This window comes from Mus caroli, unplaced genomic scaffold, assembly GCF_978045245.1.
Source record: "Mus caroli unplaced genomic scaffold, Mus_caroli_1 scaffold_15, whole genome shotgun sequence".
Lineage (NCBI taxonomy): Eukaryota > Metazoa > Chordata > Mammalia > Rodentia > Muridae > Mus > Mus caroli.
The window spans coordinates 6,295,994-6,312,634 of record NW_028227270.1 but is presented as its reverse complement, the minus strand read 5'-3'; the positions used below and the strand labels follow the sequence as shown (position 1 = coordinate 6,312,634).

At 44.2% G+C, this 16,641-nt stretch overlaps 2 protein-coding genes across 2 annotated transcripts in view; both read right to left on the bottom strand.

Annotated features, from left to right (window-relative positions):
* The window catches only part of Itga1 (integrin subunit alpha 1), a 161,632-nt gene that overhangs the window by 135,569 nt on the left and 9,422 nt on the right, over positions 1-16,641 (bottom strand). The window lies entirely within an intron of this gene.
* On the bottom strand, positions 12,272-13,901 carry Pelo (pelota mRNA surveillance and ribosome rescue factor). The gene is made up of 2 exons (XM_021179796.3): positions 13,116-13,901; positions 12,272-12,878 (listed from the first exon to the last, which is right to left on the bottom strand). Exons 1-2 carry the CDS (start codon positions 13,839-13,841, stop codon positions 12,447-12,449), a joined length of 1,158 nt encoding a protein of 385 aa, XP_021035455.1. The 5' UTR covers positions 13,842-13,901; the 3' UTR covers positions 12,272-12,446.

Here is a 16,641-nt window from a genome sequence, read left to right as displayed (position 1 = left end):
CTCTGGCTAACCCTGAGCAATCTACGCTCCTCTTGAAGGACCTCTGCCCTTACTCTTGTGACTTCTACCCTCCTCTCCCTCCTCCTCCTCCCCCTCCTCCTCTTCTTCCCCTTCTTCCCCCTCCTCCTCCTCTTCCTGTTCCCCTTCTTCCCCCCTTCCTCCTCTTCCTCCTCCTCATCCTCCTCCTCCTCCTCCTCTTCCACCACCTAGCCCCATTGGCAGCACTGGCACTAGGCCACCCTATACCCACTGCTCATGTGGCTTTTACCACAGCAGTTTTCCTTCTACTATCCTGTCCCCTCTCTTCTCAGCAGGCATTCTTACTATAAAATGTTTGGTTCTAGACAATGCTTAACAACCCTCTTAGCTCTGAGGAGGTACTCAATGTGTCTGGTTGGTCTTGTTAAGGAGATGGGTCCTGTCTGTCTCCCCTAAGATAGAAGCAGATCACAGAAGACCCCAGGGCCTTGTGAGCTTACTTAGAGATTTTTTTCCCTTCCATAGAAGCCCACTGAGATCGCCGTTTCTCCTCCTGTTCTTTCCTATTTCTTCCCATTGCCCCTGTCTTGAGAGTACAGGAATTAGTTGTAGCATCTGTCTCCCAGATGCCCTGAGAAGTGTATAATGCTGCTATCCAGAGGCTGAGGAGGTAGATGAGGTAAATCACAGAACTGTGACTTGGACCTTACTTTGCCAGGTTTTAACTTAGTGTCACTGACCTTGAAATTAACAAGAGTGGTCACAGCTTTAACACATAGAAGTCAGTGGTGCTACTATCTGGGCAGGGAAACCGAAGTTAGTCACCGAAGACTAATTGCAGCATTGGGCCCAGATACTCTTATTTCAGAGACTTCCTTCATCCTTGGCTACCATCTTCTTAGATGTTGCCTCCCTACTTAGGAAGTTTGGGGGTTTTAGTTTTTGCTAATGATACATTTTCAATTAAGCACCCCCAATTCTGTTGAGATCATGATCCAGTTGGAGTTACTAATTTTATTATGTAAAAAATTTCATATTATTCATTAGTATCATAAACACAAAAAATAATCCTAGAAGTGTTGGACTTAGGTTCCTCTTTTGAATACCTTTTTGGGTTTGGTTTGTAAAGACACAGTCTGATGATATGATAATGTAGGCTTGGCTGGACTGGAACTTACTATGTTGATTATGCTATATTCAAACTCACAGAGATCTGCCTGCCTATGCTTCCTGAGAACTGTGATGTCCTTCAAGTAACAGTATTTTAAGAATCAGTGATTGCTAAATAGGTAGTCATTTACCTTCAAAGCTATTACTGAAGGTTTTCCAAGCATGGGGAAAGAGTGTCCCTTCTCTTCTTGTTCAAGAAAGGCCCTGAAACTAGAGACACCTGTAATCCAGGAATACACCCTCTAGTGCAGTGATCCTTCCAACACTGTCCTAGGCAAAAGTCTCTCCTGCCTATGCCAGTTGTGGCCAACTGAGTCAGAAGATGGACAAGTGAATGGAGAGGTGGTTTCCAGGTAAATGTACATCCACTCCAGTAGTGACAAGCGCGACAGGCCTCGAAAAACCTGGGCGCTGTCCCGAGGCAAAAAGTTCACAGAAACTTAGTCTCCTGGAACTGGGGCATCCTGCATAACGAATGATCCAATGTCCTTGCTTTAGTTGGTAAACGGATTTGTGTGCTTTCCCTTAATATTGCTTTATTATAAGTGCCTCTATTTGACATATAGCTAAGTTAGATTCTAGGCAGTCCTTGAGCCAACCCTGGGCATGGAGAGCTAAGTCACTGCCTTATACAGGAATTTACCATTATCTAGGAAGAAGGAAGTTTGTGATCTATGGAGGAACCAGAGTAGATACTTAGAACTATAGATAGCTGAGTTACACCCATACACAGGTATTTACAATGGCCTAGGGGGAAGGTGGACTATACAATAGACTAGAACAGGAACTATGACAAGGGCATGAAGCCTTCTAAATTTAAGCTGACCTTAGGTGGGGCTGCTTTTGAATCCCAGTTGTTAACATTAAATTTTATCCCAGCTGATTCCTGCCAGTCCTTCCGTGTTTGCATTCCTCTGCTTTATGTAAGAATCTGGTAACCTCTCATTGTACCTTGCCGGTGTGTCACCTAACTTCCTTAATTTCTTCTGTATAAAAAGTTTCATGCTGGACTTGACAAATTACATTCAGATCCAGCACACTCCCTTGTGTAGAGTCTGTTGGTCGCGCCAATTCCCGCCAACTCTATGCCCATCTGCCGGAACCCCTGATGCCCACGGATTAAGGGGGCCTGATTAGGCCTAGTCGATGGCAGGTAAACATCTACCAGGTAGATTTTAATTTCAGATAAACAAATGATTTTCTAGAATTATATGTCTTATTCACTGTTTCTCCGATGCTGGCTCTAAATCTGGCAATTATAGGAAGGTGGAAGGAACACATGTTTGCTATAGGCTTTGTTAAGCTGGGTTGATTTCTAATGATTTTACATTTACTTATTGATTTATTGATGTGCTCTGTGTGTGTGTGTGTGTGTACATGAATGTTCACCATAGCTAAAACATGGGGGAACAATTTTGGGAAGTCAATTCTTTCCTTCAAGCACATGTGTTCCAAGAAAGGAACTCAGGTGGTCAGGGTTGGTGACAAACACCTTCACCTCAGTCTCAGAGCCATGCAATTGGCACCTTAATTTTATATTTTATTTTAGGGGAGTATAAATTTCAGTAGACCTTGTTCTTTTGGGATAAATATTTGTGTATTCACACTTGATATCCAACAGGAGATGTGGACATGTTTGCTGGCTGATTCTTCAAACTGTACTCAAATTTAGATAGCTGGATTGGAAGACAATTTGTAGGTTCAGAACATGTTGTGTGTTGAGGATCGGGAGGTTCAAAATCATCTTCCTCTTCTCTGGCTTCTGTTTCCCTTGGGTCCAAAGGACAGAAGCAGAGTTGAGAGATGCAAAGTGGCCTTGGCTGACCCCAAGCCAAGCTGAGACTGTGGAGCAAGGCATTTCCTGCGCTTCCTGCACTTACTTCCTGATGCTTCAGACTAATGTCAAATTCCTTGCCCTGATGTCCTCATGCTGAAAATATAAGAGAGCAACTGACTCTGAGTATTTAAAATGAGCCTCTATTTACAATCTACCAATAGGACAGGTACTGTTGGTGGACCAGGCAATTGTTCAAACTCTAAATTGTTCTAATTGTTCTAATTCTAAAGCATCTTGTGGTCAGACAAGGCAAATCTAATGCAAGTGTGCAGAAAAATCATATAAAAGGAGAAGTAAGGTTATATTGATTATTTGACTAGTGCACATGGTTGGATAATTTCTGTTCGCTATGCAGGTATGAAACCTGCATTAAGACTGGCCTCAGCTTGGGGGTCACAGATGACTCAGCACCAGTACCACTTTCTCTAGCAGGAGCCTGAGCTGGACCTGAACACCCTTGTCTGGCCACAGGGTTCTGACATCAGTACAATGTATGATGAATGCCCCAACACAGGACAATGCCTGGCTTTGGCAAGGCACCTCAAGAATGGTAGTCCTCTAGGTTTCCTGTTTGAAAGAGGTAAATGGCTGTTTTCTTAGGGTTTGTATCCTCAGCATCTACACCCTTCCCTGTGAGGGATGGAGACTAAATACAGGCGATGGAGTGGAAAGAGACACAACACAGGCTGTGAGTATGAGGCCAGCTTCCATCCTCCCTCCTAGACCCTAGAAAGCGAGAGTGTAACCTCTGGAAGGCTAGTCTGATCGCTGCAAATCATAGATTGCACTCAGAGGCTCTGGTTTAGGTTTAAGCCCAGAAAATAGGTGATAGGTCAGTCAATGAAGGTGGTGCTTCCCACATAGATGATCTCAGTAGCCGAGTTCTGACTATGTTTTCCCTTCTTTCCAATTGAAGCTTCATCTTCTAAATATTGCTTTAATATTTACATTACCAGAGTGGATTTCTACACACGACTAAAAAATAGGAGGGAAATTGTGGTTTGTTTCTGACTTACGAATGCCTAAAATATCCAAGGAAAGATACTGAGAAGTAGAACAACATTCAAATAATAAACATACCATAAGAATTGATTAGTTTACATGGAGTGGAAGATGATGTACCTTCTAATAAAAGAATTAACATTAACATCACTTGACTGAACTTAATAATGGGTCAAGGCTGATAAAGAACCTGCTTCCATGCCATGGGTTCACTGGTTTCTATTGTCCATTTCTGTCATTATTGGGGTCTAAAAGAAGGTGGTGATCACACTCTCTCTGTGCTCTCAGTGACATCTATCAGCTATGATTATATGATGTACCTATCGTGAACATCATAACTCAGAGGTGGTCTGCCATGTCCCTCCACATCAGTCACCAGAGTGAGCGGCTTCCTCTCCTTGCCCTTTGTACTGTGAGGTGAGACATACTTTTGTGCCCAGCCATAAAGGCCTGAAAACTGAGAACTATGTTGATATCCCATCCCCATCTCAACCTAAGTCCCATGGAGGCCTCCTACTGATCTGCTCCATACACTGCCTTTGATGGAGACTTTGGTAAGAATTTCTGGCAGAAGAGACACAAGGCACTTTTTGGCACATTCCCATGGCTACTGTGTTATCTCGATTGTATATGTGGTTTTAAAAAAGAGACAGCAATAGAAGGAACAAAACTCAGTTAATTGAGCTCTTATCAATTCCCAGTTGCTTTTTTTGTAAATATGTTTTTACAATTTTTTTTCAATTCCTAGGAAAATTGTATTGTTATTCCCTTTTATAAACTAAAGCTCATGACCCTGAACTTGAGGATTGTGAAGGCAATGTGACTTGCCCAACATTCTAGAGCCCACAGCCAATGTCCTCACCACACCAAGTTAGTAGAGAAATATTTAAAAGCTGGACTGGTACCAACAACCATTTTTCACATGGTTCCGAACAGTTCTGACACTCCCCTGTTCCCAACAAGACTGTTATCCATTCTATGCAACAGAAGAGTATTATGTTCTTGTTCTATGGGACGAAATTCTTGCATCTTCAAAATATTCTAAGTTCTCTCTTTTGAGGAATAGAAACTTGTTTCTCTAGTTTTGAAACCCCCCTACTGTAAGTCACATGTACAGTAAAAAAAAAATTATCGTTATTTACAAACTTCTCAGTATTACTCTTGGGAAGATATTATAGCAAATTAAAAAATACATAGAAGCAGCCAGTTCCCATGAGGGATTAAAGTATGTTCCTCTTGCCAAGTGCTTGACGCTGCCTTTTCTGCAATGTTTGTGTCCCCTTCCCTTTCCTCACCAGAGAGCTAATTCACGCTGAGACCACACAGAACATATTAACGACATCTGACTTGTTGGGGATGACACCTCCCAGGTTCAACTTGGGCACAGATAAGAAGCAATTGCAGAGCTTTCAAAATATGTAGGTGCCTAGGCTCCTTTTCCCAAATATTCTGCTTCATTTAGGCATCAGGATGGTTGGAAAACTCTGTAGGTACCTGATCCGGTCCACTTTGAGAAATCATAGGTCTACTGCAAGGAACATTGCAATCAAAACCAAGCCATGTGTTTCCCCGTGGCCTGCTTCTCTGGGAGAGCATGCAGAGATGATAGGGAAGAGAGAACAAGAAGCATAGAGGCAGGACCCTGCAGCTTGGCAGGTCAATGGAATGTGGCAAACTATTCAAAGAAATCGCTGCAAACCTCAAGATTCTTGCGTGCCAGTTGACAACTGGTTTAAACAACTTTCCCCTTCATATTCGAGTTCAAGTGCCCCCCAACAGCTTTGGAAACATGGGAGTGTTTGGCAAAACATTCCAAGTCACTGACCCCCCAGCCCTGGAATTTGCTCCTAACAGGCTCTGCTCCTCTGCAGCCAGCCAAACCCAAAGCTTGGCAGCTTTTGGAAAATGGTACAAAACAGATTGTTTTTTAAGTCTAAGTCAGTAAAATTTTATTTTTACACAGCTTATAAAATAACCAGTAGTTACTGTTAACTGCTCCAAGCATAGTCAGCGAGGCCTTCAAGACCATGAAACCAAGGGCCACTCTTCTGTATGCATACCCCTCCCCTCCTTGGTGATAGCATCCTTCATTCATAATGATTGGTACCAGTCATAGAGCCCCACACCAGCACACCCACAGTGATGTTCTGAAGGTGGTATAGGGCTGGGCATAGCCTACACTAGTGATGGTGCTGCTTGAATTGAGGCCACAGTAGCCAAATATTCCCACCTTTGTCTAAACTTATATACAATCTTGGGGTGGCCCAGGGCACCACCTCCTCTTTCACAGGTTGTAATCCAATGGGCCACCTTATTCACAGGCTGCTCTCCTAATAAACCAGTGACAAAGGTCTCATTCAGTTCTGACAGCCTACAATCCAAATCTTCCCATAGTCCTTGTCACCATAGACCCGGCTGGTATATAACTTTCTCCCTGTTCTATGACAATTGGACTCTGAAATCCTGTTCAGCTCTGGGGAAGAGCCACCAACCAACAGGTCACCACAGCTGCCACACTGCCAGTCTATTCATTTTTTAAAGGTGTGTGTGTGTGTACATTGACATGCAAATGCATGTGTGTGTGTGTACATTGACATGCAATTACAGACATTAGCACAGGGAGTCAGGTCCCCTGAAGCTGGAGATACAGTTGTAAGCTGCCTGATGTGGGTGCTGGGAACCTTTAGTCCTCTGCAAGAGCACAAAGCTTCTGAGTGTCTTAAGACTCGGCAGAAGAGTCATCTCCTCTTTGCTGTGCTACCGAGAAGTAAGCCAAACTCACTCTTCTAGTTTAGGAGGGTGTGTGTGAGTCACAAGCGGGTAATGGCTATTATAATAACATCACAAATGTCACAAAAGGTTTCCACATAAGTCCTCTGAGCAATGAGCGCTGATACTCACTTTTTACCCAACTTTAACCATTTCCCTCATCTTTGAGGGTGGGACTTGACGTGACACTTGTTTTTCCACATCTCCTCTTCTCAGTTTGTTAGCTAGAGTGTAAAAAATCAAATATCCAGAGAAACTAAAGACTAAATGAACCACAACTTAAACAAATCACCAGGGATGCATCCCCGGGCTTTAACAGGAGCGTCCTCCCTAGCCTCCTCCCTAGCCTCCCTGACCTCATCTCTAGAGACCGCTGTGGGATGCTTGTGGGCTGAAGTTTCAGGTCTGGCCTCATGTCCTCATGAAGCTAGGCTGGGGTAGGAGCCCCTCTCTCTGGGTTTCCTGATTGATGAATTCCCATTGAGCTGTGGAAGGGACTGTGGTCTCCCTTCCCTTTAGAACCTTGGGAGCTAACAATGTACTGCCGCACAGTTGGCACTTGGTAAGTGGCTTAGCAAATAGGCAACCAGGGTGTGGAAATGGAGACCTGCTTTGAACATCAGAGATGATGCTCAGGGAGAAATTACCCTCCCTAAGAAGAAGAGTAGTGGTCAAATAGGGGGGTTAAAGGAACACGAGTCCTGAATCATGTACTATGTCCTTACCCCACCCAATAAACTCCCAATACATGCCGGGAATAGAAAAATGTGTTAGAAGTTGGAATGGGATAAATCAAACAGGAATGTAGAGGCTCTGAAAACCTCCTGTTTGTGTGACTTTGAGCCTGGTGGCCTTCAGATTATACCTTCTCTATAGAGCTCCTTTCCAACTGAACCTCTTGGGATGCTGAAAAGCACCTTCTGCTGACGTATACTCGAATCTTTCTCTCCTTGACCTCAGTCAAAACCACTCTTGCACATACTTGTAGAGGAAAAAATCAGCTATAAATTATGGTGACAAGAGCAAATGAGCTGAAACACAAGATTAAAATGTTTTATATCCATGGAGCCATCTTTCACAACGGTGTCAGGCCGAAAGTTCTGGTCAATGTTTACACGGAGCCCTGATGAAAAATTCCAGACATAAAATGTCTGCAACCAAGACTTGAACTCAGAAGGCCCTCCCACCTCTGAACACATTTCACAACTGGAATTCAGTGGCAACTGCCTCCCTTAACGGAGGTCCAGGTTCCAATCTGAACTTGAGTTTTCTTAGTGAGACTTATTGAAAACAACAACAACAACAACAACAAGCTACATACTAGTTATCTGAGACTGTCATCCTAAACGTGACAAGTAAGGATTTACCAGTATTATGTAATAATTTTAGATAGAGGAATGGGGGTGAGACATGTAGCATAGCAAGAGAGTACTCACCTGACAAAGAGGCACTGCAGTCGTCGTCGTCATCATCATCATCATCATTACATCATCATCCCCACCACCATCATTTTGTAGACAAACCATTTTGAAAGACATACTATTCCCACTACTCCCTTGACTTCTTTAACAGGATCTGTTCATGTGTCTCAGTTTTTTTCCTCACTGCAAACACTAACTGCTATTTCACAGTCGTAACCCTAGGCCCAGACTAAGCATTTCTCTTTGGTTGGTGTCTCAGGATTCACCCAGGCTGTAGTGGTTATTTCCAACAGCTATCGTGACTTCCCTGTAAGCCTGACCATCTGTGGTGTTTGTTCTCCAGTATCTCATTTTCTTAAGCCTATGTCACAAATGTAGCTACAAAGATGCTTAGTAAGTAATTGCATGTTGGAGTACTGGCATTTCATGATGATAGGCTTAGGGGATGGAGAGAGAGCTTCGTAGGTGGAGTGGTTGCTTTGACAACAGGAGAAACTGAGTTTGCCTGGAGATTTCAAGTCACCATGAATACAATGCATTCATGACAAGTGGCAGCCTCAGCAATGAGTACGTAACAAACGTACTGATCACCTCTTCTGCAAAGATTTAATCCGCCATGCAAAGTTAAACACATATACGTCATTTCTCAGTAACTTGCCCATCACGTTTAAATAATACGACAAACATTGTTTAAAAATAAAATTAGTAAACGTTTGACTTATATCCTGATTTCCATATGTATAAAAACGTATTTAGGTAGTAGTTGGGGAATCTGCTTCAGAGCATAGAAACCAAACCAAAGAGCAGGGCTTAAAGAAGTGAATCAATAGCAAGTAAACGATTTCACTGAGAATTTTTTAGCCTAATCTGAAATACAGCTTATTTTTGAGACAAGATCTTGCTATGCCACCTAGGCTAGCCTAGAACTCACCCTCCTCCTGCCTTAGTCTCCTGAGTGCTAGGTTATAGGCAGGAATGTGTTAGCCTGTATTCATGATTCCTGTTAGTCATTTTTTAGCTCTTCACTTTAGGTGCTTTTCATTGTTGGAGAACTCATTTAATGACAAATATGTCAACAAAACTGTAGGTCTACTCAAATAAAATGTCAAAACAAGTATTTTCTATTCTGACAATAAAAATAAAACTTGACAAAAAAAAAAAAAAAATTCCCCAAAGAGGTGAAGATTGTGAGAGAAATCTAGATGCCTATCATGTCAGGCAGCATGAAGGCCTTGGGCAGTGAAATAATCTGTTAGCCTACATTATAGCTTATAGCAGTGGTTCTCAACCTTTCTAACGCTGCACCCCCTTAACACAGTTCCTCATGTTGTGGTGACCCCCCCATTCTCAACCATAAAATTATTTCTGTTGCTATCTCATACTACAGTTTTGCTGTTATGAGTTGTAATTTAAGTATCTGATATGCAGGCTATCTCATATACCAGCCCCGTGAAAGGGTCATTCGACTCCCAAGAGGGTCTCAACCTATAAACTGCCTTACAGCTTGTTAATGCTTGCTTGCAATGAAGAATAATGAAAACAACTTTTAGTAAATTAAATCAGAACACTCCAGTGCATTTTTTTTTTTTAAGTTATGGCTTTCCGAGGCTGATGTGGGACAATCTTACTGAGGCCCCAACCTCAACTGACTCGGAGAGCACTCCAGGTGTCCCAGACACTTCAAACTGACATAAACTATTTCTGCTTCCAAGTCAGCGTCTGTCTTTGACTTCCTACTTAAATTGTTGCTTTATCCTAACCCACCAAAACCCCTGACATTTGTCTTCAGATTCTACTCTGTAACTCTGAAAAGTGTGCAGCCAAGCCACGTTGACCCTCTCCTGACATTTTTTAATGGCGTCCTTTGATATGGACTGGAGGGTGTATGGCCTCCTTACTGATGCTATTCCTCTCAGTGGCTTCCAATGCACCCTTTTAACCGGTCTTCCTGTTTACACTCTTGTCTCTTCCTGTCCATCGCAGATGTGGCTCAACAGTGATTATTTATAAAACAGTTGCTCTTCACCCATCTGCCTGATTCCTATTATGGTAAATCCACACTCTTCCGGAGACACGTCTGCACTGAGCCCACCTGCTCCCGCTAGCCCATATCTCAAGTCCAAGGGTAAGACGCTGCCGTTCTTCCTAAGGAACAGCAGATGAACTCACTGAGTTTCTAACACTGAAGGCTCACTCTGACCAACAGCAATGACTAGAGTTTTTAACTGAATTGTTTTTATCATTACTTTTGTCCCTATGATAAAGTATGAATTATACTTTGGATAGCAATGTAAACTATGACTTAAGAAAAAGAGTTAAGATTTCCCACATACTTTATATACATAAAAACTTGCATTTACTTAGAGGTGACATAGCTACCTTAGTATAGTCAGTTGATCTGAAATGTTGACACGCAGCCCAATGTCCTGTCGAAAGGCTATCACCTACATTTGTGCTGGATTTTACTCCACACAGCAATCACCTGAAGACTCTGGAACAAGCATCTTCTCACTCAGAGCAGAGCAGTGGATTCAAAGTGCTAATACAGCTGCCCGGGATGCTGTCCTCCTCAACCCACCTGCAGATGGCAAGCTCTGAACCCAGTTCTCACCTCTGTGGTCTACTGTAATCTGCCGCAGTAACTTATGTATCTTTAAGACTGGATCTCATTACAAAGGCCCAGGTCTCCTTGAACTCACAGAGATCCACGTGCCGCTGCCACCCCAGTGCTGAGGATAGAAGGCTCAGGCTATCATGCACAGCACTTCCAGGGCAGAACAGCTGTTTGATTAGTCTGGGCTGCAGCTTAGCCACTCATGAGTTCCCAATGAGAAGCTATGACGGTTCCACAGTGAACCCTTGCTCTAAAATGTATTCACCAGTGATTAGACTTCATTTTAGTGCTAAAGACACTACAGCAGCAATGTATGTCCTGAGATTAGGGTTCATCACCAACTAGGTCCTACATTTAAAAACTATAATGGCTTCCTCTGTATTCCTATTACGTTATTTAAGAAGATACTTTTAATACTGCCTTAAAGCTAACTATTAAAACGAAAGGACAACCTGAGTTATTTTTAGGAAGTAGATATAGATATATCATGAGTGTATCAGTTCCCAGCATCATTTATCCAAAAATAACTAAAACATGTTATATACCTCAAGGAAGCCAGTAGATAATAAAACCTTAAGTATATACGATAAAGACATCTGTGATCCAGACTTCAGACAGAATTCCTAATCATGTGCTACACTGAGGCTTGTAAAAGATTAAGCTGCAATTCCTAATTTCCAAGGTTCCCTCTCTCTAAGATCCAAGTTATGTAGTTGGAAATATTCTAAATGATAATTTGTAGAAATTCCTCATCTACAGTAAGGATTACTAGACTACAACTTCATGAATCAGTCAACTCCTTGAACATGCTTTGTTCAAACATCGCATAGTCCAGTAAGAACGTGAGCACAGACTAATGCCACAGGCACCCTGGGAACATGAAACACTGACAAGCCACAGTAACTAAACACAGCAAGATATGGTACCATTTCCATGTCAAGAAACGTCCAGTTTCCCCATTCATCAGCCACACAGTAAGCAAACCACACTTTCACCTCAGCTGTAGAGGCCTGATGAGACTATGCTGAGATATCTAGAAGATCAAACCTCTACTGTCTGAAAATAATTTCTCTACAGAAAATAGAACCACAAAGAGCAACAAGCAGATCTTTAAAATGATGTTTAACCAATCTCTGAGAGAAAAATAACATTTAGACTGGCTTTATTTACTGTTTGGTTACCACTTCAAATCGTGAATGTAGTCAAAATCTTGCGGGGGGTGGGGGATGGTGTAGGGAGAGGGGAGGGGAAAGCTAGAAAGAGGTGAAAAAGAAGTGGAGCACGAAATGAAACTTGGAAACACCAAGTCGAATGGAAATAAATGTCAAAAGAGATAAAAGCCTTTTAGGAGGAAAACCAAGAAAAGTTGGTATGTGGGGTTTCATTGTCAAACCCCCAAACAGCCTTTTTTTTTTTTTCTTAACTACACAAGTTGCTGTTTCCAGGTATTTAAAAAACAGTAACTCGAACTAGAAAACATAAGCTTGGACATCGTTGTGATTTATTTAATTTGAATACATGTCCTGCCGACCAAATCATAAAACACTTAATGTGAACCCAACACACAAGAAACCCCAGCAGGATCAACAAGCGCCGCTCTGGCACCTGCCAAGGATGCTGAGGAAACCAGGGAAGAAACTATTAACTGCCATTCTTAATCCTCTTCAGAACTCGAATCATCCTCTTGGTCAGAAAGTTCTGGCACTGGGAAGCGGAGAATGGCGGCTACTCCCGTCAGCTGGCCCAGCTGTTCCCCCGACACATGGAGACTAGAGAATATCCTTACGGTGCCTGCATTCTCCTTCACACTGTCCACCAGCCTGACATACCGGCTCCGGGTGGCCACATCCTGATGCCGGAAGAGCTCATCACTGACGAGCAAAGTGTCTATGGCCAGGGCTTCATTGGCCCTCTCCACCTGCTTGAGTCCATAGAACGCTCGGTCGGGCTCGTGCTGTAACATTTTGTAGAAGTCATCCAAGGCTTTTACTTCGCCGGCTGCCTTTGTGTCTGAAAGGCGGCTCGCTACGGTAGGGTCGCAGAGGGCCTCTTTCAGGGAGTACTTGTGTCCAGAGGAGGCGTGCACCTAGAATCACAATTATAAAAGACAAAGAATTTCTGAAAGTATCCATTAATCAGCCCACGATGACATCAGACAAACACATGAATAAGGCCTAACCTGTTTAAGGACTTGGGCAACTTTTTAAAGTGCTAGATACTGCAGGGTTCAGTTCTTCCAATCTCATTTATAGTCCCAGCTAAGCCTTCTGCTCCTCCCCATTCTAAAACATTAGGAAACTCTCTCTGGGTAAGACTTTTTTACCTGAAGGAATTTGGAGCGGTTTTCCAGGAGCACTTTATTGTCCGTCTTCACAGCTTGCTGAAACATGTAATCGCAGAACTGCTCTCGCACGAATCCAGGGCTGGCCACCAGAACGCACTTTACAACCTCGAAGTTTATGTGGCGCTGGATGGCCTGGACCACCTGTTCATAGAACCGCTCCAGGGCCCGGTCATGCTGGGAGCAGTTGCCTTTCCGTTTCCTGGGGATGTTCACCTCCACCTTGGCCCGGGTAAGGGTCATGCTGGGCGTGACTAAGCAGACGTGGGCCAGGCCCTCCTGCATGACCACAGCTGCCACATCAGCGCTCCACGCCGGGTCGCAAGCCTGCTCGATGCGTTCCAGAACCACACTGTCCCACTGTTTCTTGGCCAGGGTGAACTGGCGGTTGGGCTCCAGTTCGATGGTGTGGTAAGCCCCCATCTTGACATACTCATTCTCTTGGATATTGGTCCCCTTCACCCGCAGCTGGCAGGCCTGGGAGTCAAAGTCGATGGCCTCCACGCAAAGGGTGAGGGTGGTGCGGACACGGTTGCTCCCCACGCTGCCCGTGGAGGACTCGGTCTGGACCTTGCGGATGGTGGAGGCGCGCAGGCTGTCGCCCACCTGCACTAGATTGTAGGTGTGCCACATGTCCTCGGGCTCCTCGGGGACGAGGGTGACCTGGCCCGCATTGTCCTTCTCGATATCCTTCCTCACGAGCTTCATGACCTCAGCAGGGGCTCAGTTCAGAACAGAGGAGGCTCGGGGGGAGAGGGGGGGACCCCAGGAGGGGGGGCGGGGCAGGGAAGGGGCGGCGGGCTCAGGCCCGGAAGGAAACACTACCTCTGACTCTTGCAGCTCCGGACAGCACTTTTACCCCACGCTTTTTCTCAAGTCTCCGCGCGCTGGCCCACGCGCGGCGCGGCAAAGCTCACGCTCAGCACGAGTCAACTCTCGGGACTTCCAGTCGCCCGCCCCGCGAAACCGGCTGACGCGGCGGATCGCGCAGGCGCAGCCCGCCTCCCGGCGCAAGTCTGTTGTGGGTCCCTACCAGAGAGGCGGGGCCTGCCGGCGGCGCGCGCACGCAGGCGCAGTAAAAGGAAAGGCTCGTCCTGGGTAAACGTCAAAGGAGGCGGTCAGCGCTCTTAAAAACCGAGCTTTACCCTCCCGGCGCATCCCTGTGTGCGAGCACGTGCCGAGTACGTGAGTGCAAACATATGCATTTAAGCTGGGTTTATCATTCCGCACCTTGGCGTGAAGCCAGCTTCAGAACTTATGTAAAAGTGAAAAGCGCCCTCAAAAGTTCAGACTTGTCCCCCCCACTCCATCCCCCGCGAAGTTCAAACTCTGCCTGGCTTTGCTCGCTCTTTCCCTACCAGCACTTAGACCGACGCGCTTGTTGGCTCAGAGATATCCAGAAGCTGTTTCTAAGAACTAGTCACGTACAGTCTGGGCTCAGCAACGTGTCCAGCTGTTTTCTGCGCCTGTTACCCTGTTTGCACGATCCAGTTAACCCAGATGTTAAAGGACAGGGCCCAGAGAGAGCAGTGGAATGCGTGGAATGTACCCCTGGTGGACCTCTATGTAGCTTGACCTGATTGATGTCCTGGGAATCCCAGAATCCAAATGGGCCAACTCAGCGCAGCAGTCTCTGAGGCGTTCAGTGTGGGAGCCTGACTGCAATAGATTAGCGGTCGATCTTCCCTGCCACTGACTGGCCAAAAGTTGAGGATATGGGAAGTAAAGATAAGCTAATCTAATATGACCACCCCAAAAGAAGAGCCAAAGAATTGGTTGTAAAGGAAAAGAAAAGAAAAAGAAAAACAAACAAAAATCCATTCCGTTTCTCCCATCCCCTTTGGTACAGTGGCGATGGAAATACAGAGAACTCTCTTTCTGAATGAAGACAGTGGGGGAGCAGAGAAATCCTAACCACATAGGCTCGCTCACTGCGTTTTGTTGCAGAGCTCCCTATCCTTAATTGAGGAGAGGAGGTTAAAGGGAGGCTTAATCGTGTTAACTGATGTCAGCCATCTTTCTTAGAGGTTGGTGTGTGTTGCGCGGGGGGAGGGGGCTGGGGGGAGAGGGGGGTCCAAGACTACAGTATAGCTTGCTTTGTATCCTCTCCCCCCCCTCCGCGTCCTCCCCCCACTCTCCCCACCTCCATCTAACTTACCATCTTCCTATCACAGAGCCTCTAACTCACATTGCTTTGTTCCTCTAAAGCCTTTCACCGAACCAGGCACAGGTCTCACTAAAGCAAGAAGGTAGACCTTCCTGGGCTCTTAATGAAAGAAAGGTTTTCCCTGAAATACTGTCAACTTTTGAAAATTTCTCAAGCACTTTCTCACTCTTATAAGGGAAATGCTACCCTCATTTGAAACAATAAATAAATAAATAAATAAATAAATAAATAAAATGAAGTTAGGAGGAAGTTAACAAATGTGCTCAAAATCATGTAACTGGCATTCAGACCCAGGCCTGATTACCCCCACCCACTACCACCATAAACAATCTGTCCTATATACATAACGGTCTCTGCCAAGCAAGCTATGTGCTGTTAGCCCCTGCTGCTTCCTTTGATTGACAGCTTTGCCTGTTCACTGGAATCAACCTAGAGGGTTTGGAATGCCTTGACCCCTCCCCGACACAGGTTACACCTTAAAGTCATTACATTCTTCAGCACATAATTTTGTTTCTATCAAACTTAGGTAATCATTCATTTGGATTTTACTTTAAAAAACTGAGTACATTTATTTCTACATGTGTTACATGGCAAACTCATAATGACTCTTATTTCATATTCCATGACTTTTTTTAAGTTGTAAGGCAAACATCTTTTTTTTTTTGGGGGGGGGGATATGGGGTCCCATGTAGCACAAGATGACCTCTAACTGGATATAGAGCAAAGGATGACCTTGAACTTCCAACCCTCTTGCCTTCATCCCCTAAACATTGGGATTAGAGGCAGGTAGGGCTTCACCCTAAGGCTTTTAAGAGGCTCAAATTTGGGGCTTTGTAAACATTGTTCCTACTGAACTACATCCCCTGCCCTAAGCTACTTTGTAAAATGACATTGTTCTCAGTGATTGTACATGCTACAATATTTCTCAAAGAGTTAGTTTTGTCTGAAACACCTTTCCAGCTAGGAACTTTTTATTTATTTGTTTATTTATTTATTTATTTATTTATTTATTTATTTATTTATTTTGTAACTTGGGCCAGTGTTGTGTGATCAGTGAGCAGATATTCACCTTCTCCTTGTGTTACCTTTGTTATATATCTAAATCAATAAATGACTCGTTTAAGTTATTTGGGATTGTAGTTCCTAATATAACCCCCAAGTCCTTGCATTCAAACCAAAGCACTCTGTTTTCAAATCCTGCACTCTGGTTTTTGGGGCACATTTTATGTCACCAGAATAACCTTTGTTCTGAATACATCCTAGGAATTTTTATATGGTGCCTCAGCTCATCCTGTTATCGGGACTTAATAGTTCACTTTACCTCATGTGTCTGTCTGGAAG